Source organism: Kogia breviceps, chromosome 4 (genome assembly GCF_026419965.1).
Source record: "Kogia breviceps isolate mKogBre1 chromosome 4, mKogBre1 haplotype 1, whole genome shotgun sequence".
Lineage (NCBI taxonomy): Eukaryota > Metazoa > Chordata > Mammalia > Artiodactyla > Physeteridae > Kogia > Kogia breviceps.
This window is the reverse complement of record NC_081313.1, coordinates 33,390,612-33,410,271: the sequence shown is the minus strand read 5'-3', so window position 1 is coordinate 33,410,271 and position 19,660 is coordinate 33,390,612. Positions and strand designations below refer to the sequence as shown.

The window sequence follows — 19,660 nt, the reverse complement described above, 5'->3', positions numbered from 1 at the left end:
TAGTGATTCCTTTATACAAATATAGTAGCTGTATGCTGAGGTATGATGTAATATTGTATTTCTTCCCTCACCTTTTCATCTATAGTCAATGAAAAGCATATTTTAAAAAAATATTTACACAAAGTCTGTCAATGGTCATTAAGAGTGCAAACTTTTACTGCCCTTAAATACCATCAACACTTGGCTGCCTTACAGGATTTTTTTTAAAAAAATAAATTTATTTATTTTTGGCTGGGCTGGGCCTTTGTTGCCGCACGCGGGCTTTCTCTAGTTGCGGCGATCAGGGGCTACTCTTCGTTGTGGTGCACGGGCTTCTCAATGTGTTGACTCCGCAGCATGTGGGATCTTCCCAGACCAGGGCTTGAACCCGTGTCCCCTGCATTGGTAGGCGGATTCTTAACCACTGTGTCACCAGGGAAGTCCCAGCCTTACAACTTTTATGGAATTTCAGAAGTAACGTGTTTCATTATGTTTCCTGGATATACATCTTTCTTTAAAAAAGAGCTGTGTAGGGACTTCCCTGTGCCTGGTGGCGCAGTAGTTAAGAATCCGCGTGCCAATGCATGGGACACGGGTTTGAGCCCTGGTCGGGGAAGATCCCACATGCTGCGGAGCAACTAAGCCTGTGCGCCACAACTACTGAAGCCTGCGTACCTACAGCCCATGCTCTGGAACAAGAGAAGCCACCACAATGAGAAGCCTGCGCACTGCAACTAAGAGTAGCCCCCGCTTGCCGCAAATGGAGAAAGCCCCCAAGCATCAACGAAGAGCCAACACAGCCAAAAATAAATAAATTTATTTTTTAAAAAAAAGAAAGAGCTGTGTGAAGCTATTTTTATTTAAGGGTTGAAAGTCATCATCAGTTCTGCACAGGAGCAGATGCAGTTGTTCTTTGTTGTTGTTTGTTTGCTTGTTTTCAGGATACAGTTTGATTTATCAAGTTAATGTGTAGATGACAAGACTGGCTTTGACTTTGTTACTCTAAGCTCTGCTAGTTTGGATTTGTGGGATTAATTTTAGGATTTGGGGGATTTGTTTTGTAAGACAAAAAAGATGATTATTTGTGTAAGAATTTCTCTGAGAAATAAAAATTGGCATGTAGCCAATGTTTCCTACCCACACTTGTTTTCCATAGACCTCTTAACTTTTAAACATAATTTGACTTGGAACTAATAGTTTCTTTTCAGGATTTCTCATTATTTCTTTGTAGATGACTCCAGTTCAAAAATATGTATCAGATTAATATATTAAACAAATTGTCATTGTGGAACAAATATAGATGCAATCTTACTGAACTACTTTACTTTTAAGAATATTTATATACCAAGTATATAATCATTGGTAGAAGTCTGAGTAACCTATATTGCCTATACTTCTAACATTTAACTCAGTTTCTTATAGCTCTTATTGTGTCTCTTACATTAATACAATGTAGGCAGGGCCATCTAATTTGCCAACTGTTTCCCTATTAATGACTGAATACCTTCATTCCTTTGCAGAGGAATTTACTAATCATAAGGTTAGAAAATCTGTACTTCTCTTGTTCATTATGTCTTAATAATCATACAGGTCTAAATGGGACGGAGAGTCTGTCTCAGTGAAGAAAACTTACAAAGCTACTTTATCACATTCTGTATTTGAATGTTAACAACTTGAGATCTGTGTATTTTACACAGCAGTGTGTTTTTAATTAAAATAATGTACAAAGACTGAAAAACAAAACAAAACAACATCTTCTCTTCAATTCAGGCAATTACTATCCCTCCTCATCACTAAAATAATTTATATCCTATAATAAGGATAAGCAAAAAATTATGACTAAGGTGATAGGGATGAACGTCTGATGTTTGCTCTGGGGTGCCATCTGGTGACTTCCTCTCTGCACCTCGGATATCTTGGCATTTTATGATATTGTGGTAAACAGCTGCTTCTTCCCTTCTTCCCAGAGGCTTAAGTACTCAGCTAGTGACTACATTTCCCAACCTCCTTTGCAGCTATGTGTGGCCACGTGACCAAGTTCGAGTCAATGGGTGGGAGTGAAAGAAGTTTGTCATTTCCAAGTTCTTTCTAACTTAAAGTCAGGCTGGTTTCTCTGGACTTTGGCTTGTCTCACCTTTTTATAAATTGGATCAAGGACATTAGAGAGAGTGGCTTCAATCTTGCAGAAAAAGGCAATACCCAAAGAGATGGAAGAACAACAAAGTGAAAGGAACTTCATACTTGATTAGCCCTACTGAGGAGAGCTCTCCATCAGCTTAGGCTGAAGTGTTACATGGGGGAGAAAGAACCTCCCATATTATTTAAGCTGCTATATTTTTGCCTTATCTTTGCTATAGCATCTTAGCCTTTACCCTAACAAATACCAATAACTACCCTTAGCCAATTAGCACTTAAAACCACCTGTTAAATCAGATGCCTGAATCCTCAGCAGTCAGTGCCATGTTTATCCTCCCCAACACACACTTTGTTTACATGGGTCCTATATAGCAAACATTGGAAAAGGAACTATACCTTAATCACAAAAGGAGACTACAAAGAATTCCAAGACATGAGGAAATGAAGGAGGTCACCATGAATGCAGGTAAAACCTAGATGTATGAGGCTAATAAGGAGTTATGAGACAATTTTTCCCTGTGGCCAGTCTTTGTATCACATTGGAGTACACTCCTTTCAAGCATCACAACAAAGAACACACTTTTTAATGTTAAAAAAGAAACAATCTTTGTTTTCTTGTTCAAAATGTAAATTGATTTAAGGTGTTTAAGAAAGGATTTTCAGGTGCTGAAAAAGGTAAATCATTGGGTAGACTCTACAATCTGCTAAGAGCAAAAAAAAAAAGTCACGTACAAACTGAATGTTCTCAACTTAGTTAAATTGTACACGTGGCTAAACAAATGGTTCTGAATTTTTGCATTTGACTTAAAACAATCAAGACTTGGGACTTCCCTGGTGGTCCAGTGGTGAAGAGCGCTCCCAGTGCAGGGGGCCCAGGTTGAATCCCTGGTCAGGGAAATAGTTTCCACATACCACAACTAAGAGTCTGCATGCTGCAACTAAAAGATCCCGCATGCTACAACTAAGATCCCGCACGCGGCAGTGAAGATCCCACATGCCTCAGCTAAGACCCGGCATAGCCAAATAAATAGATAAATATTTTTTTAAAAATCAGACTTGGGCTTCCCTGGTGGCGCAGTGGTTGAGAGTCCGCCTGCCGATAAAGGGGACACGGGTTCGTACCCCGGTCTGGGAAGATCCCACATGCCGCGGAGCGGCTGAGCCGGTGAGCCGTGGCCGCTGAGCCTGCGCGTCCGGAGCCTGTGCTCCGCAATGGGAGAGGCCACAACAGTGAGAGGCCTGCGTACTGCAAAAACAAACAAACAAACAAATAAAAATCAGACTTGTGGGGCTTCCCTGGTGGCGCAGTGGTTGGGAATCCGCCTGCCGATGCAGGGGACACGGGTTCGTGCCCCGGTCCGGGAGGATCCCACGTGCCGCGGAGCGGCTGGGCCCGTGAGCCATGGCCGCTGAGCCTGCGCGTCCGGAGCCTGTGCTCCGCAACGGGAGAGGCCACAACAGTGAGACGCCCGCGTACCACACACACACAAAAAAAAATCAGACTTGTGCATTATACAATAACACCCTTCCACTATATTTCATGTCCTGCATGCAGACTTCCTTTTTTAAAAAATTAATTTATTTTATTTTTGGCTGTGTTGGGTCTTTGTTGCTGCGCATGGGCTTTCTCTAGTTGCAGTGAGCAGGGGCTACTCTTCGTTGTGGTGCGCAGGCTTCTCACTGCGGTGGCTTATCTTGTTGTGGAGCATGGGCTCTAGGTGCGCAGGCTTCAGTAGTTGTGGCTCACCGGCTCTAGAGCAGAGGCTCAGTAGTTGTGGCGCACAGGCTTAGTTGCTCCACGGAATGTAGGATCTTCACAGACCAGGGCTCGAACCCGTGTTCCTTGCATTGGCAGGCGGATTCTTAACCACTGCACCACCAGGGAAGCCCCAGACTTTCTTAAGACATCTGGAAAACCAATATTTCATCCCGTTTATACTGCCTGACCCTAACACTATGTTTGACTTTGCCACATCAACCCTGGTACAGACGTAAAAATGTAATAGAATACTGCCTGTAAATTCATAAACATAGAAAAAATACATGAAAATGTTATTAGTGAGTTAGAGGACTATATTACTAGCTACTCTAAATTATGAAGTTACAGGTTACTTTTTTTTTTTTTTTGGCCACACTGCACAGCATGTGGTATCTTAGTTTCCCAGATGGAACCCGCACCCCCTGCATTGGAAGTGCGAAGTCTTAACCACTGGACCACCAGGATTAAGGATTACTTTTATGTTCCTTTCTTCATTGTCTATTCCTGCATTTTCAAAACCATGTATAATGAGCTTATAGTTTTACAATAGGGAGGAAACACACAGATTTACGGGATCTCACAGCTATAGTGGGATTCTCATTCTGTTTCCATGTCTTCTCAGTTCTGAGTCCAATGACTCACACATAATAGATGCTCGATAAAGAACTATGAGAGAAGGAAGAAAGTAAACAAGAGGAAAAAAGGAAGAATGGAATGGAAAGAAGAATCTTTTGGTTACCTTCTGTTTGCCCCTCTGGATCCATTCTCTACCCTACTCTGAACCTTAAAAGGCTGACCTACATGAACAGCCTAGATGGGCTCCTTGTTCTGTTTTCCGGTTGGTTTTGGTCAAGGGGGTGTACTGGCAGATCAGAGGTAAGGAATAGATATTTAACAGTAAGTCTCCTACATAACGAAACTTCAAGTTGAGAACTTTCAAAGATGTGGACGTGGGACTTCCCTGATGGCAAAGTGGTTAAGAATCTGCCTGCCAGTGCAGGGGGCATGGGTTTGATCCCTGGTATGGGAAGATCCCACGTGCCGAGGAGCAACTAAGCCCGTGCACCACAACTACTGAGCCCGCGAACCACACCTGCTGAAGCCCATGCACTCGTGCTGCAACTACTGAAGCCTGTGCGCCTACAGCCCATGCTCTGCAACAAGAGAAGCCACCGCAATCAGAAGCCCGCGCACCGCCTTGAAGAGTAGCCGCCGTTCGCCGCAGCTAGAGAAAGCCAGAGAGCAGCAACAAAGACCCAACACAGACAAAAAATAAATATATAAATAAATAATTTAAAAAACAAAACAAAAAACAAAGATGCGAACGTGCATCTGGTTCCAGCAAGGCTGTGCCATCAACGTCGGGCATGAGTGAAATTGCAGCTTGCCCTCCAATTCCTGTTGCTGATGATCCTTCAGCTCTACCATCTCCCACCTCTTCTCCCTCCTCCAGTCAGTAACTCTTCTTGCCTGTTCACTCGATGCCAGCCCCTGTGTGCCAGCTGTTGTGCTGTACTACTGTACTTTTCATGGTACTATACTGTAAGATTAAAATGTTTTCTTTATTTTTTGTGTTTGTTTTTTACGTATTATTTGTGTGAAAAGTATTATAAACCAATTACGGTACAGTGCTATATAGCAGATTGTGTGTGTTGGGTAGCTAGGCTAACTTTGTTGGACTTACGAACATGCTCTCGGAACAGAACTCATTCGCATGTAGGGGACTTACTGTATTCCCTGGAATACCTCCCTGTGGGTCACTGAAACCACCCAGACCCGAGACCCTTCCCACACAGCTCTTCTGATCAGGGAAAGCGCTCCCCCCCACCCCCGCTTCCCTTGAGACCTTGGAGTAGTAACGTGCCTTGCTTTTACTAGATCCAGGGTACTGAACTCTCCTTTGTACTGTTTTTACATATTGCCTAGCCCTTTATAAATAGTCCATTTATTAAACTCTCCTCAAATTGTCTAATTTGAACGTACCATATATATATTATTAACCCCAGGCTGATACAGAATCTATTGGTGACAATAACCCAACAAGTTCTGTCCTCCAGGAACTAATCTTGAAGAAGGATATAGAGAAAAGTTTTTTAAAACAGCACTACTGGACTTACCTGGCGGCGCAGTGGTTGAGAGTCCACCTGCCGATGCCGGGGACACGGGCTCGTGCCGCGGTCCGGGAAGATCCCACATGCGTGAGCCATGGCTGCTGAGCCTGCGCGTCCGGAGCCTGTGCTCTGCAACGGGAGAGGCTACAACAGTGAGAGGCCCGCGTACCTCAGAAAAACAAAACAGCACTACTATTGCTCATTTCAAAAGTTTAAACAACAAAAAGGTTATTTTTGTGAGAAACTTCACTTTTACACCAAAGATTTTGTAGTTTTGAACTTATGCTTTTATTATTTGCCTGCCAGAAGACAAAAATTCATATGCATAGTCCTCTATTTCTTTCTTCACCCTTACAGTAACGTTGAAAGAGATTGAACACCTTCTAAATACTCAATATTGATTGTTTAATACATGCACAAATGAAGGATACCTATTGTCATATGAAAATGTTTAATTAAACATTTTTAAGAGATTAATTATTCCTTTTCAAAGATCATTTCTCATCTTTTTGTTCATAGGATTTTTTTGTGTCTTTGAAGACAATTTTTGATTTTTTTTTTTACCCAGAAAAGACGTGGGGCTATTTTAGTACTTAAAACTAATGTTAATTTTATAAAAGTTACAGATTCAGAAAGCAGGGCTCCTTATTCAACTTACAAATCCTATTATTTTATTTCTAAATCTAGTGAATTTTAACATCTTCCTTTAAAGTAGCCTTTTAGATGTTACAAGAATAAAATTAAGATAATATCCATGAAGTCTTTGGAGACCCTTGTAACAGAGATTTTAGATAAACGTTTCATTCTAATGAGAAGCTCAAGCAATCTGCTAAAACCCCACAAAATTTATTTTTCAATTGAAGAAACTTGAAAGCTATTTGGTTTCTGTTATAATTATAATACTTGGAATAAACACACAAAAGTCAAATTAAAGTTAAACTTATTTGCTAAAAGTAAATAAAGTGGTCTCATTAATATTTGGTGTCACTCACAAACTTAGTTAATTAAACCTCACTTAAATATTTTAAATTTAATATTCCTTCTACTTACTGCTTCTAACTAGCAGAACTTAACCAAATGTTTAGAACAATATGTATCTAATAAATTAAAGTTGAAAATTATGTGAATCTTAAGTTCTCTTAAACATTTCACTGCTTTTTACAAACTTTGTAAACCTATCTTATTATTTTCAACTTTAAAAAATCAGAACTCTAAAATTAAAAATTCAATTATACATTTTAAGTTAGAGTCATGAGGCTAATATATCAGATCCTCTAATTAGCCAAATTACCTTAACCCCTACAAACATTTAAAATATGAAACATACACAGATCATTCCCAAAGTTAAGGCAAAATAATTAATTTCATTGGTTGTTAGTGCATTATTTCTATATGTAAGGGTCAATTGAGTTTTATCATCCAAGCAATTTGGGGCTATTATCACAAGCAAGTTGATTTAAACATTCCAAACAAACAAGGTTACCTGCTTAGCGGCTGATATCAAACCAAAAATTTTTGACCAAAACACCTCTAGAGCAGCCAACATCTAGGGCAGCTTTTCTTGCAACACTGACACAACTTGCGTCCTATTTTATGGTCACTTTGCAATTAAGGGCATCATCCCCACTCTTCTCCAAGTGAAACTGTCTTACAGCCCCCATTCCCTGGACTCAGGTTATATATTACCTAATACTCAAGGTTGTATTCAATTCGTTTATTTACTGCTTGATTCTATTCTTTACTCTTTTCATATTTTTCCTTTTTTTTAGGGACACAATTCTTATAGATATTTTTATGATATCCAATTAGGCTGTGCATATCTTGCTATCTGTGTCATGCTAATGATAGTACTCTTTTACCATCACTGCCACTCTTCTTCAGGTTACTATATATAGGCTAGGAAAGGCCTGGGCAAAGGATACATTTCATAGGTCTCCAGAGTAAGGACTTTATTGCTTCCCTACCCTCTTGGGCCCTGCTCTTGGGTCATATGCCTTAGCCTGAGAAGGACCAGTCAGAAATGACTTGGGTTGAGTGGGTCTGGGCTGGGAAGGCTTAGATTAGGAGGATTGGGGCTGGCATGGCTTGGGCTGAGTGGGTTTGGATGGAGAAGGTTTAGCTTGGGAGGTTTGGGGCTGAGAAGGCTTAGATTGGGAGGACCAGGGTTGACATGGCTTGGGTTGAGTGGGTTTGGATGAAGAGCACCTAGCTTGGGAGGGCTGGGGCTGAGAAGGCTTAGATTGGGAGGACTGGGACTTGGAGGGCTGGTGCTGAGTGGATCTGTCTGAGTGAGTTTGGGTTGAGAGAACACAGGTTGAGAGGGTTTGTGCTGGGACTGCTTGGCCTGGGATGACTTGGGCTGACTGGATTTGAACTGAGAGCTGAGCAAAAATTTGCTGTTGGACGTAGGATTGAATCCCACTTGGAAAGATGGATTTGAAGGCCCACCTTGTGTCTTCAGCTTAGCTCCTTGCTGAGAGGCAGTCCTTATGGGTTTTTGTATGGCTCCTGCTGCTTGAAATGCTTGATGGTGAGGATTTTCAATATGGGATGTTGTTCTCATGAATTTTCTAATTGCCTCATTTGGCCGTGTTCCCCAGGCACAGACATGCCTAGGCTGTGACTTCCCAAACGCTCTTGCTGGCTGTGAACCCAGGGAATGGAGGTGACCTCCCTGGGAGTCCACTTCCCCAGACCTTTCAAGGGCTCCCATTTTCTGTGGTCTCTCAGACCAGGCCTGTACATGCTGAGAAATGGGTCTTGGTGGTCTCCCAAAAGTTTTATCCATGTGACGTCCCTGAGCAGTTCTTGAAAAGTTCATAAATCTCTCAGCTGAATACAATCTCTGAGGCTGGATGTACTCAATCCCAAAACTTTACCTGGACTATGGGACCTTGTATTCTGAAAGGGTGAAGGATGGACATTCTGAGACCTCTGCTCTAACCAAAACTGGGAGACCATAACCCAGGGGGCTGTGAAAGAAACAAGGTTAAAAGTACCTCCAATTCTGGTTGGTAATGGACGGCAGTTTTTCAGAAGAGGCATAAATACTGGGGTGAGATGGAAATTCTGAAGATTTTGGCTGATCTCACATCTAGCCTCAGCCTCTCTTACTGACATCTAAGTGGGGCTTTCAGATGAGTTTTTTGGCTGACTGTGTCTTTTTTTTTTTTTTTTTTTTGGCGGTACGTGGGCCTCTCACTGTTGTGGCCTCTCCCGTTGCGGAGCACAGGCTCCGGACGCGCAGGCTCAGCGGCCATGGCTCACGGGCCCAGCTGCTCCGCGGCATGTGGGATCTTCCCGGACCGGGGCACGAACCCGTGTCCCCTGCATCGGCAGGCGGACTCTCAACCACTGCGCCACCAGGGAAGCCCCTGACTGTGTCTTTGTGGTCCCTCATCTTCAGCTGTTCCAGCCAAGTTTTCAGTAGGGGAAACTTGAATCCCCTGCATGTTCTCAAAGTCGTGGTCTATCTGTATCCCCAACTCCCTGGCCAGGGGTGCAGTGTCCTCCACAGACACACATCTGAGTGAAGAGGACGTCACTTCTTTCAGGGCAGCATGAAGATCCTCCATGTTCCTCCCTCTCTCTCCAGCTTCCTCCTTCTCCCAAAACAGCAGCTGTGATGGCTTCAACTTCAGGATCCTCTGGGAAATCTGAGCCTCCTCATTTCCCCCTGGCCTGCGGACTGAGGAAGAGTGGCATCTTTCAGTGGCAGCTTCTCCTAAAAACATTAGCAAGTCCCATTCCTTCTCACCTAGGCAGTCAATGAAAAAAAAAACACAGCTGAGGAAACTTCCATCAAGAAACCAAACTGTGCCCAAAAACTTTCTAGACCCCCACGAAGGTTGGCCACAGCAACAGCTTTCTGGAAAAAACTGGGGTTTTCCTTTAGACCATCACTATCAGGAAAACTCCATGTTACCTCCACCAGGCCATCAGAGATCTGCTGGGGAAGCACCAGAACAAGCAAATCCTGATGGAGAAAGATTCTGTGTGATTTCAGGTGGGCAGGGCTGAGCAATGTGTTGGGGATTCTGGACTCGGAGGAGCTACAGTATCCCAGACGCACAAAAGAGATGACAGGCATCTTCATGAGAGTCAGCAATTTTCTGTATCCCCTGTAGGTCTTCCTGAAGACTGCGTTGACTGCTCCTTCATAATGACCTTAGTGGCCCCCAGCATTAAAATGCTTTTGTTCTTTTCTGCATCTGGCAGTAGCAGGGAAGGGCAAACTGCACTGACACGTGTTTGACATGACTTCATGTTGCAAAGAGCTATCTGAATACAGAATAGAGGCACAAAGGACATCAAGGGGATTAATGGGTTTTGTTTCTCTAATTTCCACATTCTCTACTCCAGTCAAAAATTCCCCTTTGCTATCTTCACCCAGAACCTTGTGTCTGAGGATTGAATCTCTGACTGTCATATCCAGTGCTTGAACTTTCATCAGGAAGTCCCAGGCTAAGTCACCTGGAGTCTCGGTCACCCACCTACAGCCTTGGTCTAAGAAGAATTGTTTAACAAAAGCTGGAAGAACCTTTCTGCTTGTATCTGGGTTTAAACAGGACAGGACATCTTCAAACACTTTTTTCTTTCTGTAGGAAATAAGATAGTGAATGTCGTGTTCAGCATCTAAGCTTCCTTCAATGACTTTTTAAATTAAATAAGTTATTGACATTTTATTGGAAAAAAAAAAAGATGAAACAATACAAGTAAAGTTCTCTTTCATTGCTCTGTCAATTCTATTTCCTTCTAAGAGATATGTCAATATAGTATGGTATGTTTCCTTCCCATCCTTTTTCTATGCAAGTACGTAAGTATGTTTGCATATGTAGAAATACACAGTTTGGTTTATGGATGGTATTTTATTTTATAAATGATAGTATACTGAACGATTCTTCTTTGGTATAAAACTTCTTTTTACTCAGTGGTATTCCTTGCATATTCTTCCAAGTAAGTATATATAGAGACCTACTTAATTCATTTTAGCTAATCCATTGTACTTCATGGTTTGGAAGAACCATTATTTATTTAACAATTGTCTACTGGTGATCATTTAGGCTTTCTAATTTTTTTGGCTAATGTTTGTATGCAGCAATGAAAAACGCTGTTAAAGCTTCATTATACACATGTATGAGGAATTCTCTAGGTTGATACCAATTTATTTCTTAAATGTTAACTCTCGCTAAAGTTTGGAGATATGGAACATTTTGTTATCATTGAAGTTTTCTCAGAATTTACATGTTGTACCTAATTTCTCCTGATGTCATTTTCTAATTTACCTTCTAGCCACTTCTTGGGAATACGGAGACAGTGCTTAGTAGAGAAAGAAAATCAGAGAGCATTTTCTGCTCCTGATGGATAGCAAATTAGCATGATTCTTGGATCCCCTATATAAATAGCCTAGAAGAAACAGTAGAAGTGAGAGAAAGTATGGATTTCAAGAATTAACAAAAGTAAGGCTTCCCTGGTGGTGCAGTGGTTAAGAATCCGCCTGCCAATGCAAGGAACACGGGTTCAAGCCCTGGTCCAGGAAGATCCCACATGCCGCGGAGCAACTAAGCCCATGCACCACAACTACTGCGCACGCATGCCTAGAGCCCGTGCTCCACAAACAAGAGAAGCCACCACAATGAGAAGCCCCCGCTGGCTGCAACTAGAGAAAGCCCACGCACAGCAACAAAGACCCAACACAGCCAAAAAAATAAATAAAATTTAAAAAAAAAAAGAATTAACAAAAGTAACTAAGAAATCCTTGGATGGTCTGAAAGTTGCTTGAACTGGTATATATGATGGATAAAAAGGTGAGGGAGGAGTTAAGGCCAGCATGAAGGATTCCCAGAGGAGGCACTGAGAAGTTAGGTTGCAGAAAGCATTTAATTTCTCCTCTTGCCTATCCCCTGCTTTTCCTTTGGACAACCATCCTCTGCTTCTTCAGCACAGAAATCAGTACTCACACAGCCCAAGCCAGATGCCTAACGTTGACAAGGTAATAACAGGCTACTGTAGAGCAGTACAGGGATATACCTAATAAGCATAGAGATGGATGAAAAATTAAGAAGCAATAATTTCTAGAACCCAATACCATTTATGTAAATTTAAAATTCATGAAAATAGCCCATGTAAGGCAAAAAAAAAAAAAAAATGATCAGAGATTTTAGCTGCCACCCACTGAAAGGAGACTGAGTTTTGAATTTGAGTCCAGTCAGGTTAATTGGGAACTAAGCCAATGAAAAAACCCAAGATTCTTCGGAGAATTTCACAATCCAGAGTCTCTATAACTGATCACACACAATGCATAGGACAAAAATCCAAAGTTATGAGACATATGAAGAAACAGGAAATGTAATGCACACTTGATCAATGGAGACCCACTCCAGGATGACCCAGATGTTGGATTTAGCATATAAGAATTTTAAAGCAGCTATCTTAACTATTTTCAAGAATGTACAATAAAATAAACCCATAATGAATGATTAAATAGCAATTCTCAGGAAAAAAAAAAGAAAGCATTTAAAAATTGAAATTCTAGAATTAAAAGTGACAATACCTGAATTTTTTCAAAAATCAGTAGATGGACTGAAAAGCAGATTGGAAATGACAGAAGAAAAATTCAGTGTACTTAAAGATATAGCAGTAGAAATGATCCAATCTAAAGAATAAAGAGAAATTTTTTTTTTAAATGAATGGAGCCTCAGGGACCTCAGGAAAGATATCAGAAACTCTAACATACATGTACTTGGAGTCTTAAAAAGAGAGGAGGGAGCAAGTGGGACAGAAAAATATCTGGATAAATAACAGCTGAGAATTTTCCAAATCTGGAAAAAATATTCCAAATTTATAGATTCACAAACCCTACAGAAGATGAAAACAAAGAAAAGCACACCTAGACATGTCAGAGTTAACCGCAGAAAAAAAATTTTAAGAAAATAATCTTGAAATCAACCAGAAGAAAAGTAACACAACACTTAAGGGGGAGCAATGATAAAATGACAAGACTTAGCATCAGAAACAATGCAAGCCAAATGACAGGAATGACATCCATAAAACACTGAAGGCAAAAAATCTCCAATCTGAAATTCATTACAGCAAAAATATTCTGGATTGAAGGCAAAATAAAGACGTTTCAATAAACAAAAAATAAATAAAATTCTTTAGGATAACAGGAAATAACATCAAATTAAAACTTGGATCTTCAGGAAGAAAAAGGGCAGAGGAAATGGTAAATATATGGGTTCCTACCATCGACTGACCCCAACTAGTATAAGCTAGAAGGGAAGGGAGTTGATTGATATAGTCCATATACAAGTTGACCTTAAACATTGCAGAGCAAACAGGCAACGCCTTAAGTCTTCCTGAGACTTTGACTTGAGACACAGTGATGGGCGTGGGGGGCATAAAATTTAAGATGACAAAAAGCGTGAAGATCCTTCTCCTTTGACTCAGACGCATTTGGATTTTTTTCTTCCGGTTCCCAGCTGCACATACAAATATTACGGAGGAAAGAGACAGAGGATAGCCACATGCCTCCAGTCAACTAGAGTGGATTGGTAACCATTAGAACTATATTGCAGGTCATAGCTACATTATTATTGAGATTTTTCTTGACCTATTTTCTTAAAGGTGTTAAATTGATTGCAAAAATAGCCCCAACTGGGCTTCCCTGGTGGCCCAGTGGTTGAGAGTCCACCTGCCGATGCAGGGGACACGGGTTTGTGCCCTGGTCCGGGAAGATCCCACATGCCGCAGAGCGGCTAGGCCTGTGAGCCATGGCCACTGAGCCTATGCGTCCGGAGCCTGTGCCCCGCAATGGGAGAGGCCACAACAGTGAGAGGCCCGCTTACTGCAGAAGAAAAAAAAAAAAAAATAGCCCCAGTTAATGGATTTCTGGCATCCATACTTTTTGCAATACTACTTCACAAGAGGTGGAGTCTATTTTTCCCCAATCCTTGAATTTGAATTAGCTTTGTGACTTGCTTTTGCCAACAGGGTGTGGCAGAATTGTATGAGTTATGGGTTGAATTGTATCCCCCCCCAAAAAATATGTTGATGCTCCCAGTTACTTCAGAATGTGGCCTTACTTGTGAATAAGGTCTTTACAGAGGTCATCAAGCTAAAATGAGATCATTAGGGTGGGCCCTAATGCAAACTGATCAGTGTCCTTATAAAAAGAGGAAATTTGAAAACAGAGACATGCACCAAGAAGATGGTCTACAAGCCAAAGAACACCTCAGGCTACCAGAAGCTGCGAGAGAGGGCTGGAACAGCTGCTTCCCTAGTGTCTTCAGAGACATTATGACCCTACCAACACCTTGGTTTCAGTCTTCTGGCCTCAATATCTGTGAAACAATATATTTCCCATTGTTCTAAGCCACCATTTTGTAGTACTTTATTGTGGCAGCCCTAGGAAACCTATCATACAGATGGCGTGATAGTTCTGAGCCTAAGCCTAAAAATGCCTTCACTACTCTCTCTCTCTGTCTCTCTCTGACTACTCTCCCTCACCATAAGAATATGCCTCTCGGAGTCTGAGAACAAGTCCAGACTAGCTTGCTAGATGAGAGATGAGCCTATGCCAGCTGACCACAGATATAGGAGTAAACGCAGCGAAGACCAGAAGAACTGCTCAGCCAACTATAGACACATGAACAATTATACACTCTTATGGTTTTAAGTGACCCTAATTTTGAGATGCTATGTTGAGATATTATTATTGTGATAAATAAATGATACAGAAAAATCATGCAAAACAAAACAATATCATGCAAGAAACACATAATATTAGAATGTTACCTATGGAGGAAGGTGAATGGGAAATAGAGAAAAAAATGAAATAGATGAACAAAAGGGGCTTTTTGCAGAATAATGAGGGTAGTATGCAATGACTAATTAATTAATTCAACCCTATGCAACAACTGTAATATATTTTAAAAATTAAGAATGAGGTCTAAAAGCAACTATATATTGGGAAGGTATGGGGGTGGGACAAGAGCTGTGTTATGGGTTGAATTATGTACCCCTCAAATTCGTATGTTGAAATCCTAAGCCCCAGTACCTCAGAATGTAATGGTATTTGGAAATGGGGTCACATGGTAGATGTAATTCGTCAAGATGAGGTCATTATGGTGAGCCCTAACCTAATATGACTGGTATTCTTATAAAAAGGGGATAATTGAACATAGAGACATGAACCCAAGAAGACAGCCATGTGAAGATGAAGGCAGATTGCGGGGGTAGGGTGAAGGGGCCGAGGGTGGAGGGGGTGCTTCTACAAGCCAAAGAAGCCCAAAGACTTCCAGCAAACTACCAGAAGCTAGGAACAGATTCTTCTTTACAACTTTCCAAAGGAACCAACCCTAGAGACACCTTGATTTCAGACTTCCAGCCTACAAACTGTAGGACAATATGTTTCAATTGTTATTGTTTAAGCTACTGAGTTTATGGTGCTATTTTGTTACAGCAGCCCTAGAAACTATGTCAAGGTGTGCTGATGAGGAAATTACTCTTTTCTGACCCATAATTGCATTATGAATTCCCAGGATTTGGACTAAATGTGAGTTGGTAGTTACCTTCCCCTTCTGTACTCAGAACTTGGTGATGTTTATTTTCCCAGACAACATCTCTCCAAATTAAGCATTTCTCATATTTTGAATTTTCATTGAGAAATATTCAAATTCAAGATTTCCTCATCAACATGGCCATATTTGGACTGGATCAAGACCAGCTTTATTTCGAGATTTTATCCATTTATCACAAATTCCTCTCCTGTTTCCACTTCAATAGTTAGGTTCATAACCCCCATATTCCATTGGTCACAAAGGAGCTAAAATGATTAAAGGCTTAATCTGAGGAACAGAAGGTAACAGCTAAAATTAGTGGTTATATGTATGATGGAGGTGACTGCAGAAACCTTAAGTTGATAGTCAATATTTACTTTAGCTTATACTGTCCACTGTTCCTAGGTCCTGGGTTTTCCTCCCTGTCAACACTCACCTCTGAGGAAATTCCAAGTTAGAGAGGTCCAAGAAATTTTTGTGTAGCTGCTTTTCTGCCGGCATCTGGTGCCTTTCCTCAGCCCCTCTCCCCATTATGTCATGGCAACCTAAAAATAAGTTGTTGCCTACGTAACCATACACACGTCATTCCCATGCCTTCCATACTTTTCTCCTCTTCCTCCTCCAGTGACATGCCAGTTTCTGAATCCTCATAATTCGGTTCTTCATCAGAGATCTCCATGGTTTCAGAATACAAAGAGTCCTCTTTGCTGACATAGATAATGCACTCTGGGTCATCATAAGTATCCTCTTCCACGGGGGTGTCTGCATCTTCAGAGTACCCAACAGATTCTAGATATTCCTCTTTTCCTAAGTGTAAAGAATCATCTGGCTCCTCATATCTCTGTTCATCTTGTAAATACTCAATAGTTGCTGGAAATTCATAGTCAACATTCTCAACCAATTGCAGAGATGTGAATTTTGGTGTGTTGTATTCCTTCTCGTTTTCCCTTGGGGACCAAGCAGTTTCCCGATAACCAGCCTTCTTGTCCATGAAAGACTCAGAGGTTTCCAAATCCAAGTGTTTTTCTCTTTCAAGGACAAGGTGATCTCAGGATTCTCAGGCTCTTTCTCTCCAGGAATAAAAAAATACCTTCCCTGCTTACCCCCACAGGTTGCGGTGGCTCTATATACTCATGTTTTAAAAGTTCTGTAAAGAATAGGAAAGGTTGGGGAATTTTTATTTTCTTTTTTGAAATTAACAGATGTTATATAATAACTTGACTTTCCAGGACCTCAAAGCATCATGTCCTTTATTTCACTGGATAACAGGAATACCTACCACCTTCTACATAAATGGCAACGAGTCAACTGTCAGAACTTTCTCCCACTGAAAAATATCAGATCACACTCCTGCCTTGCTCAAAAGTTCGAGTCTTTCACAGCAAACTCAAAGGGTAACTGAGTGAAATAGAAAACTTGAATCCTGTGTTTACTTGTGGATTTACTGTGACCCCAAACCAGCTCACACTACATAAGGTCATTGCTAATGAAATCTGATCCAAATAATTTCTAATCAAGAAGCAAATAGCTCTGATTTAGAATAAGTCCTGGAAATAACAAGACCTATTTCTCTAAGCATACGGGCCCTGTACTACATTAGAGACCATTAACATTAATCTTTTTATCTGAGCCTCTGCCTCTCTAACATCTCTTAAAATAATCTTCACTATTTTTTAGAAAAGGAGCTACACCTGTCTCTGGTAGTAATTTACAGAACTGAACTGCTAAACAATTCATTCTGGAAGAAGTGCGCCCTCATTTGCCATTAATTATCTTTGAACGTTGAAAAATTAGAATTTGATTTGGTCCAGAAAACTAAGGTTCTGCTGGCATTCTTCTCACAGAGAAAACGAAGTTGTGGACTTCCCTGGTGGCGCAGTGGTTAAGAATCCACCTGCTAATACAGGGGACACAGGTTTGATCCCTGGTCCGGGAAGATCCCACATGCCGCAGAGCAACTAAGCCTGTGCACCACAACTACTGAGCCTGCGCTCTAGATCCCGCGAGCCACAACTACTGAAGCCTGCACGTATAGAGCCTGTGCTCTGCCACAAGAGAAGCCACTGCAGTGAGAAGCCCATGCACCGCAATGAAGAGTAGGCCCCGCTCGATGCAACTAGAGAAAACCCATGCGCAGCAACAAAGACTCAACACAGCCAAAAATAAATTTAAAAAATACGAAGTTGCTAATCTACCACATATGTGTGTTAAAAATTATTTTTCCTATATGTTCAAAATGGCTGTACTAAGTGAAAGATGCAGCTTTTGGTCTTGAGGTTGTTAATACCCATGAATTCACTTACTTCATAAGGAAATCCTGATGTGTCACTAACAGTAGTCTCTTTCCAACTATGAATATTTCAGAATGTCACTGCCAGAATAATAAGTTTATATTAGCACTAAAAAAAGTGCAGGTTTTGGGGACATCCCTGGTGGTGCAGCATGTAAGACTCCATGCTCCCAATGCAGGGGCCCCGGGTTTGATCCCTGGTCAGGGAACTAGATCCCACATTCATGCTGCAACTAAGATTTAGCATGCCACAACTAAGGAGCCCTCCTGCCACAACTAAGACCCAGCACAACCAAATAAAATAAATAAATATTTTTTTTAAAAATTGCAGCTTTTGGATTGAGTTTGAACAAAAAATTATAAATCCCCTAAAACAATAAGATACATCATTCCCTGCATTTTAAATCTTGGATACTTTTCCCTTTTATCATATTTCAGTGAAAATTATCTCCAGGAGAATGACAAATGAAAACAAAAGGTAAATTTTTTCTTTTTTTCAGGAAATCTGCCTCCTCCTTCTCAGCCCAAAAAAGTGTAGAAATTTAACTTACCATGACTTAAGTGATTTAAGTCCCAAATGGTAGCTGACTCTGAAAAAGTACTAAGTAAACAGTTGAGAAAAAGCTGACCGCTCACTTCTCCCTTTTTCTGTACCAAAATTAACAGCTTCCAACTTTTCTTCATGGGATCTGTAATATTCTCCAGAATCTCATACTCTTCCTCAGAAATTAGCCTCCGAGAGGTTAATGTATCTAAGGTACAATCAAGATCTTGTTGGAGGATTTCAAGTAACTTTTTTCATTCTTTTTCTATGATTTCTGAGGGAACACTCCCAGTAGCCAATGTTCCTGTTTTCTGCAGAGTAGGAAATGAACTATGAAATAGTTCCAATAAATACAAGTTTTTGTTTTTGTTTTTTGTTTAAGGCAAAGAGTAATTCTATTTGGCAAAGATTAACTATGTCAATGACGCCTAGTGTTGGAGAGGGTGGATAGAAACAAGCCAAAGCAGTGGGGGAACCCAGCCCTCAGCCCCCATGGACCCTGGCTCCCTGTAGATTACTTAACGTTTTTTGACAACTTGACTCAGTTTCATATGACTTAGCCCCTCAGAACTCCTCTGAGTCAACTCCTCTGAGAAGCCTCTCTTGAACTTCAGATTGGACTAGGTATTCTCTACTCTGAGCTCTATCTGCGATAAGAAGAATGTGAATTGATTAACCCTTTTGGAGAGAAATCTGTCAATACGCAGCAATAAATAAATAAATGTGACAGATAAAAATCAAAATTCATACCATTCAGTGCAGCAATCCCACTGCACTGAATAGGAAATTATCTTCTGGAAATAATCAGACAAATGCCCAAAGATGTATGTGCAAGAATCTGCATTACAACATTTTTATAATAGCAGAAAATTGAAAATAACTCAAATATCCACAAATTGGGGGTTTATGGAACAAATGCTGATACATCAACAATGGTGTTACCTAATCAGGTCTGGCTGTTCACCACTCAAAAAGTCAATACTTGAAGGACTTCCCTGGCTGCGCAGTGGTTAAGAATCCGCCTGCCAATGCAGGGGACACAGGTTCGATCCCTGGTCCGGGAAGACCCCACATGCCCGTGTGCCACAACTACTGAGCCTGCGCTCTAGAGCCCACAAGCCACAACTACTGAGCCCACGTGCCACAACTGCTGAAGCCTGTGGGCCTAGAGCCCATGCTCCGCAAAAAGAGAAGCCACCGCAATGAGAAGCCCATGCACTGCAACGAAGAGTAGCCCCTGCTCACCGCAACTGGAGAAAGCCCGTGCACAGCAATGAAGAC

General features: G+C 41.2%; 1 protein-coding gene and 1 pseudogene across 1 annotated transcript; both read right to left on the bottom strand.

Annotated features, from left to right (window-relative positions):
- Nucleotides 1-5,052: 5,052 nt before the first annotated feature.
- LOC136794128 (caspase recruitment domain-containing protein 6-like) lies at nucleotides 5,053-10,075 on the bottom strand (annotated as a pseudogene).
- Nucleotides 10,076-16,080: 6,005 nt separating this feature from the next.
- LOC131755658 (caspase recruitment domain-containing protein 6) lies at nucleotides 16,081-18,750 on the bottom strand (the record flags this gene model as incomplete). Its single annotated transcript, XM_059062332.2, is given in 4 exon segments — nucleotides 16,081-16,568; nucleotides 16,571-16,633; nucleotides 16,636-16,692; nucleotides 18,387-18,750. Coding segments are annotated over 4 exon segments (972 nt in total), but the record flags the coding sequence as incomplete, so codon positions are not given.
- Nucleotides 18,751-19,660: the final 910 nt, after the last annotated feature.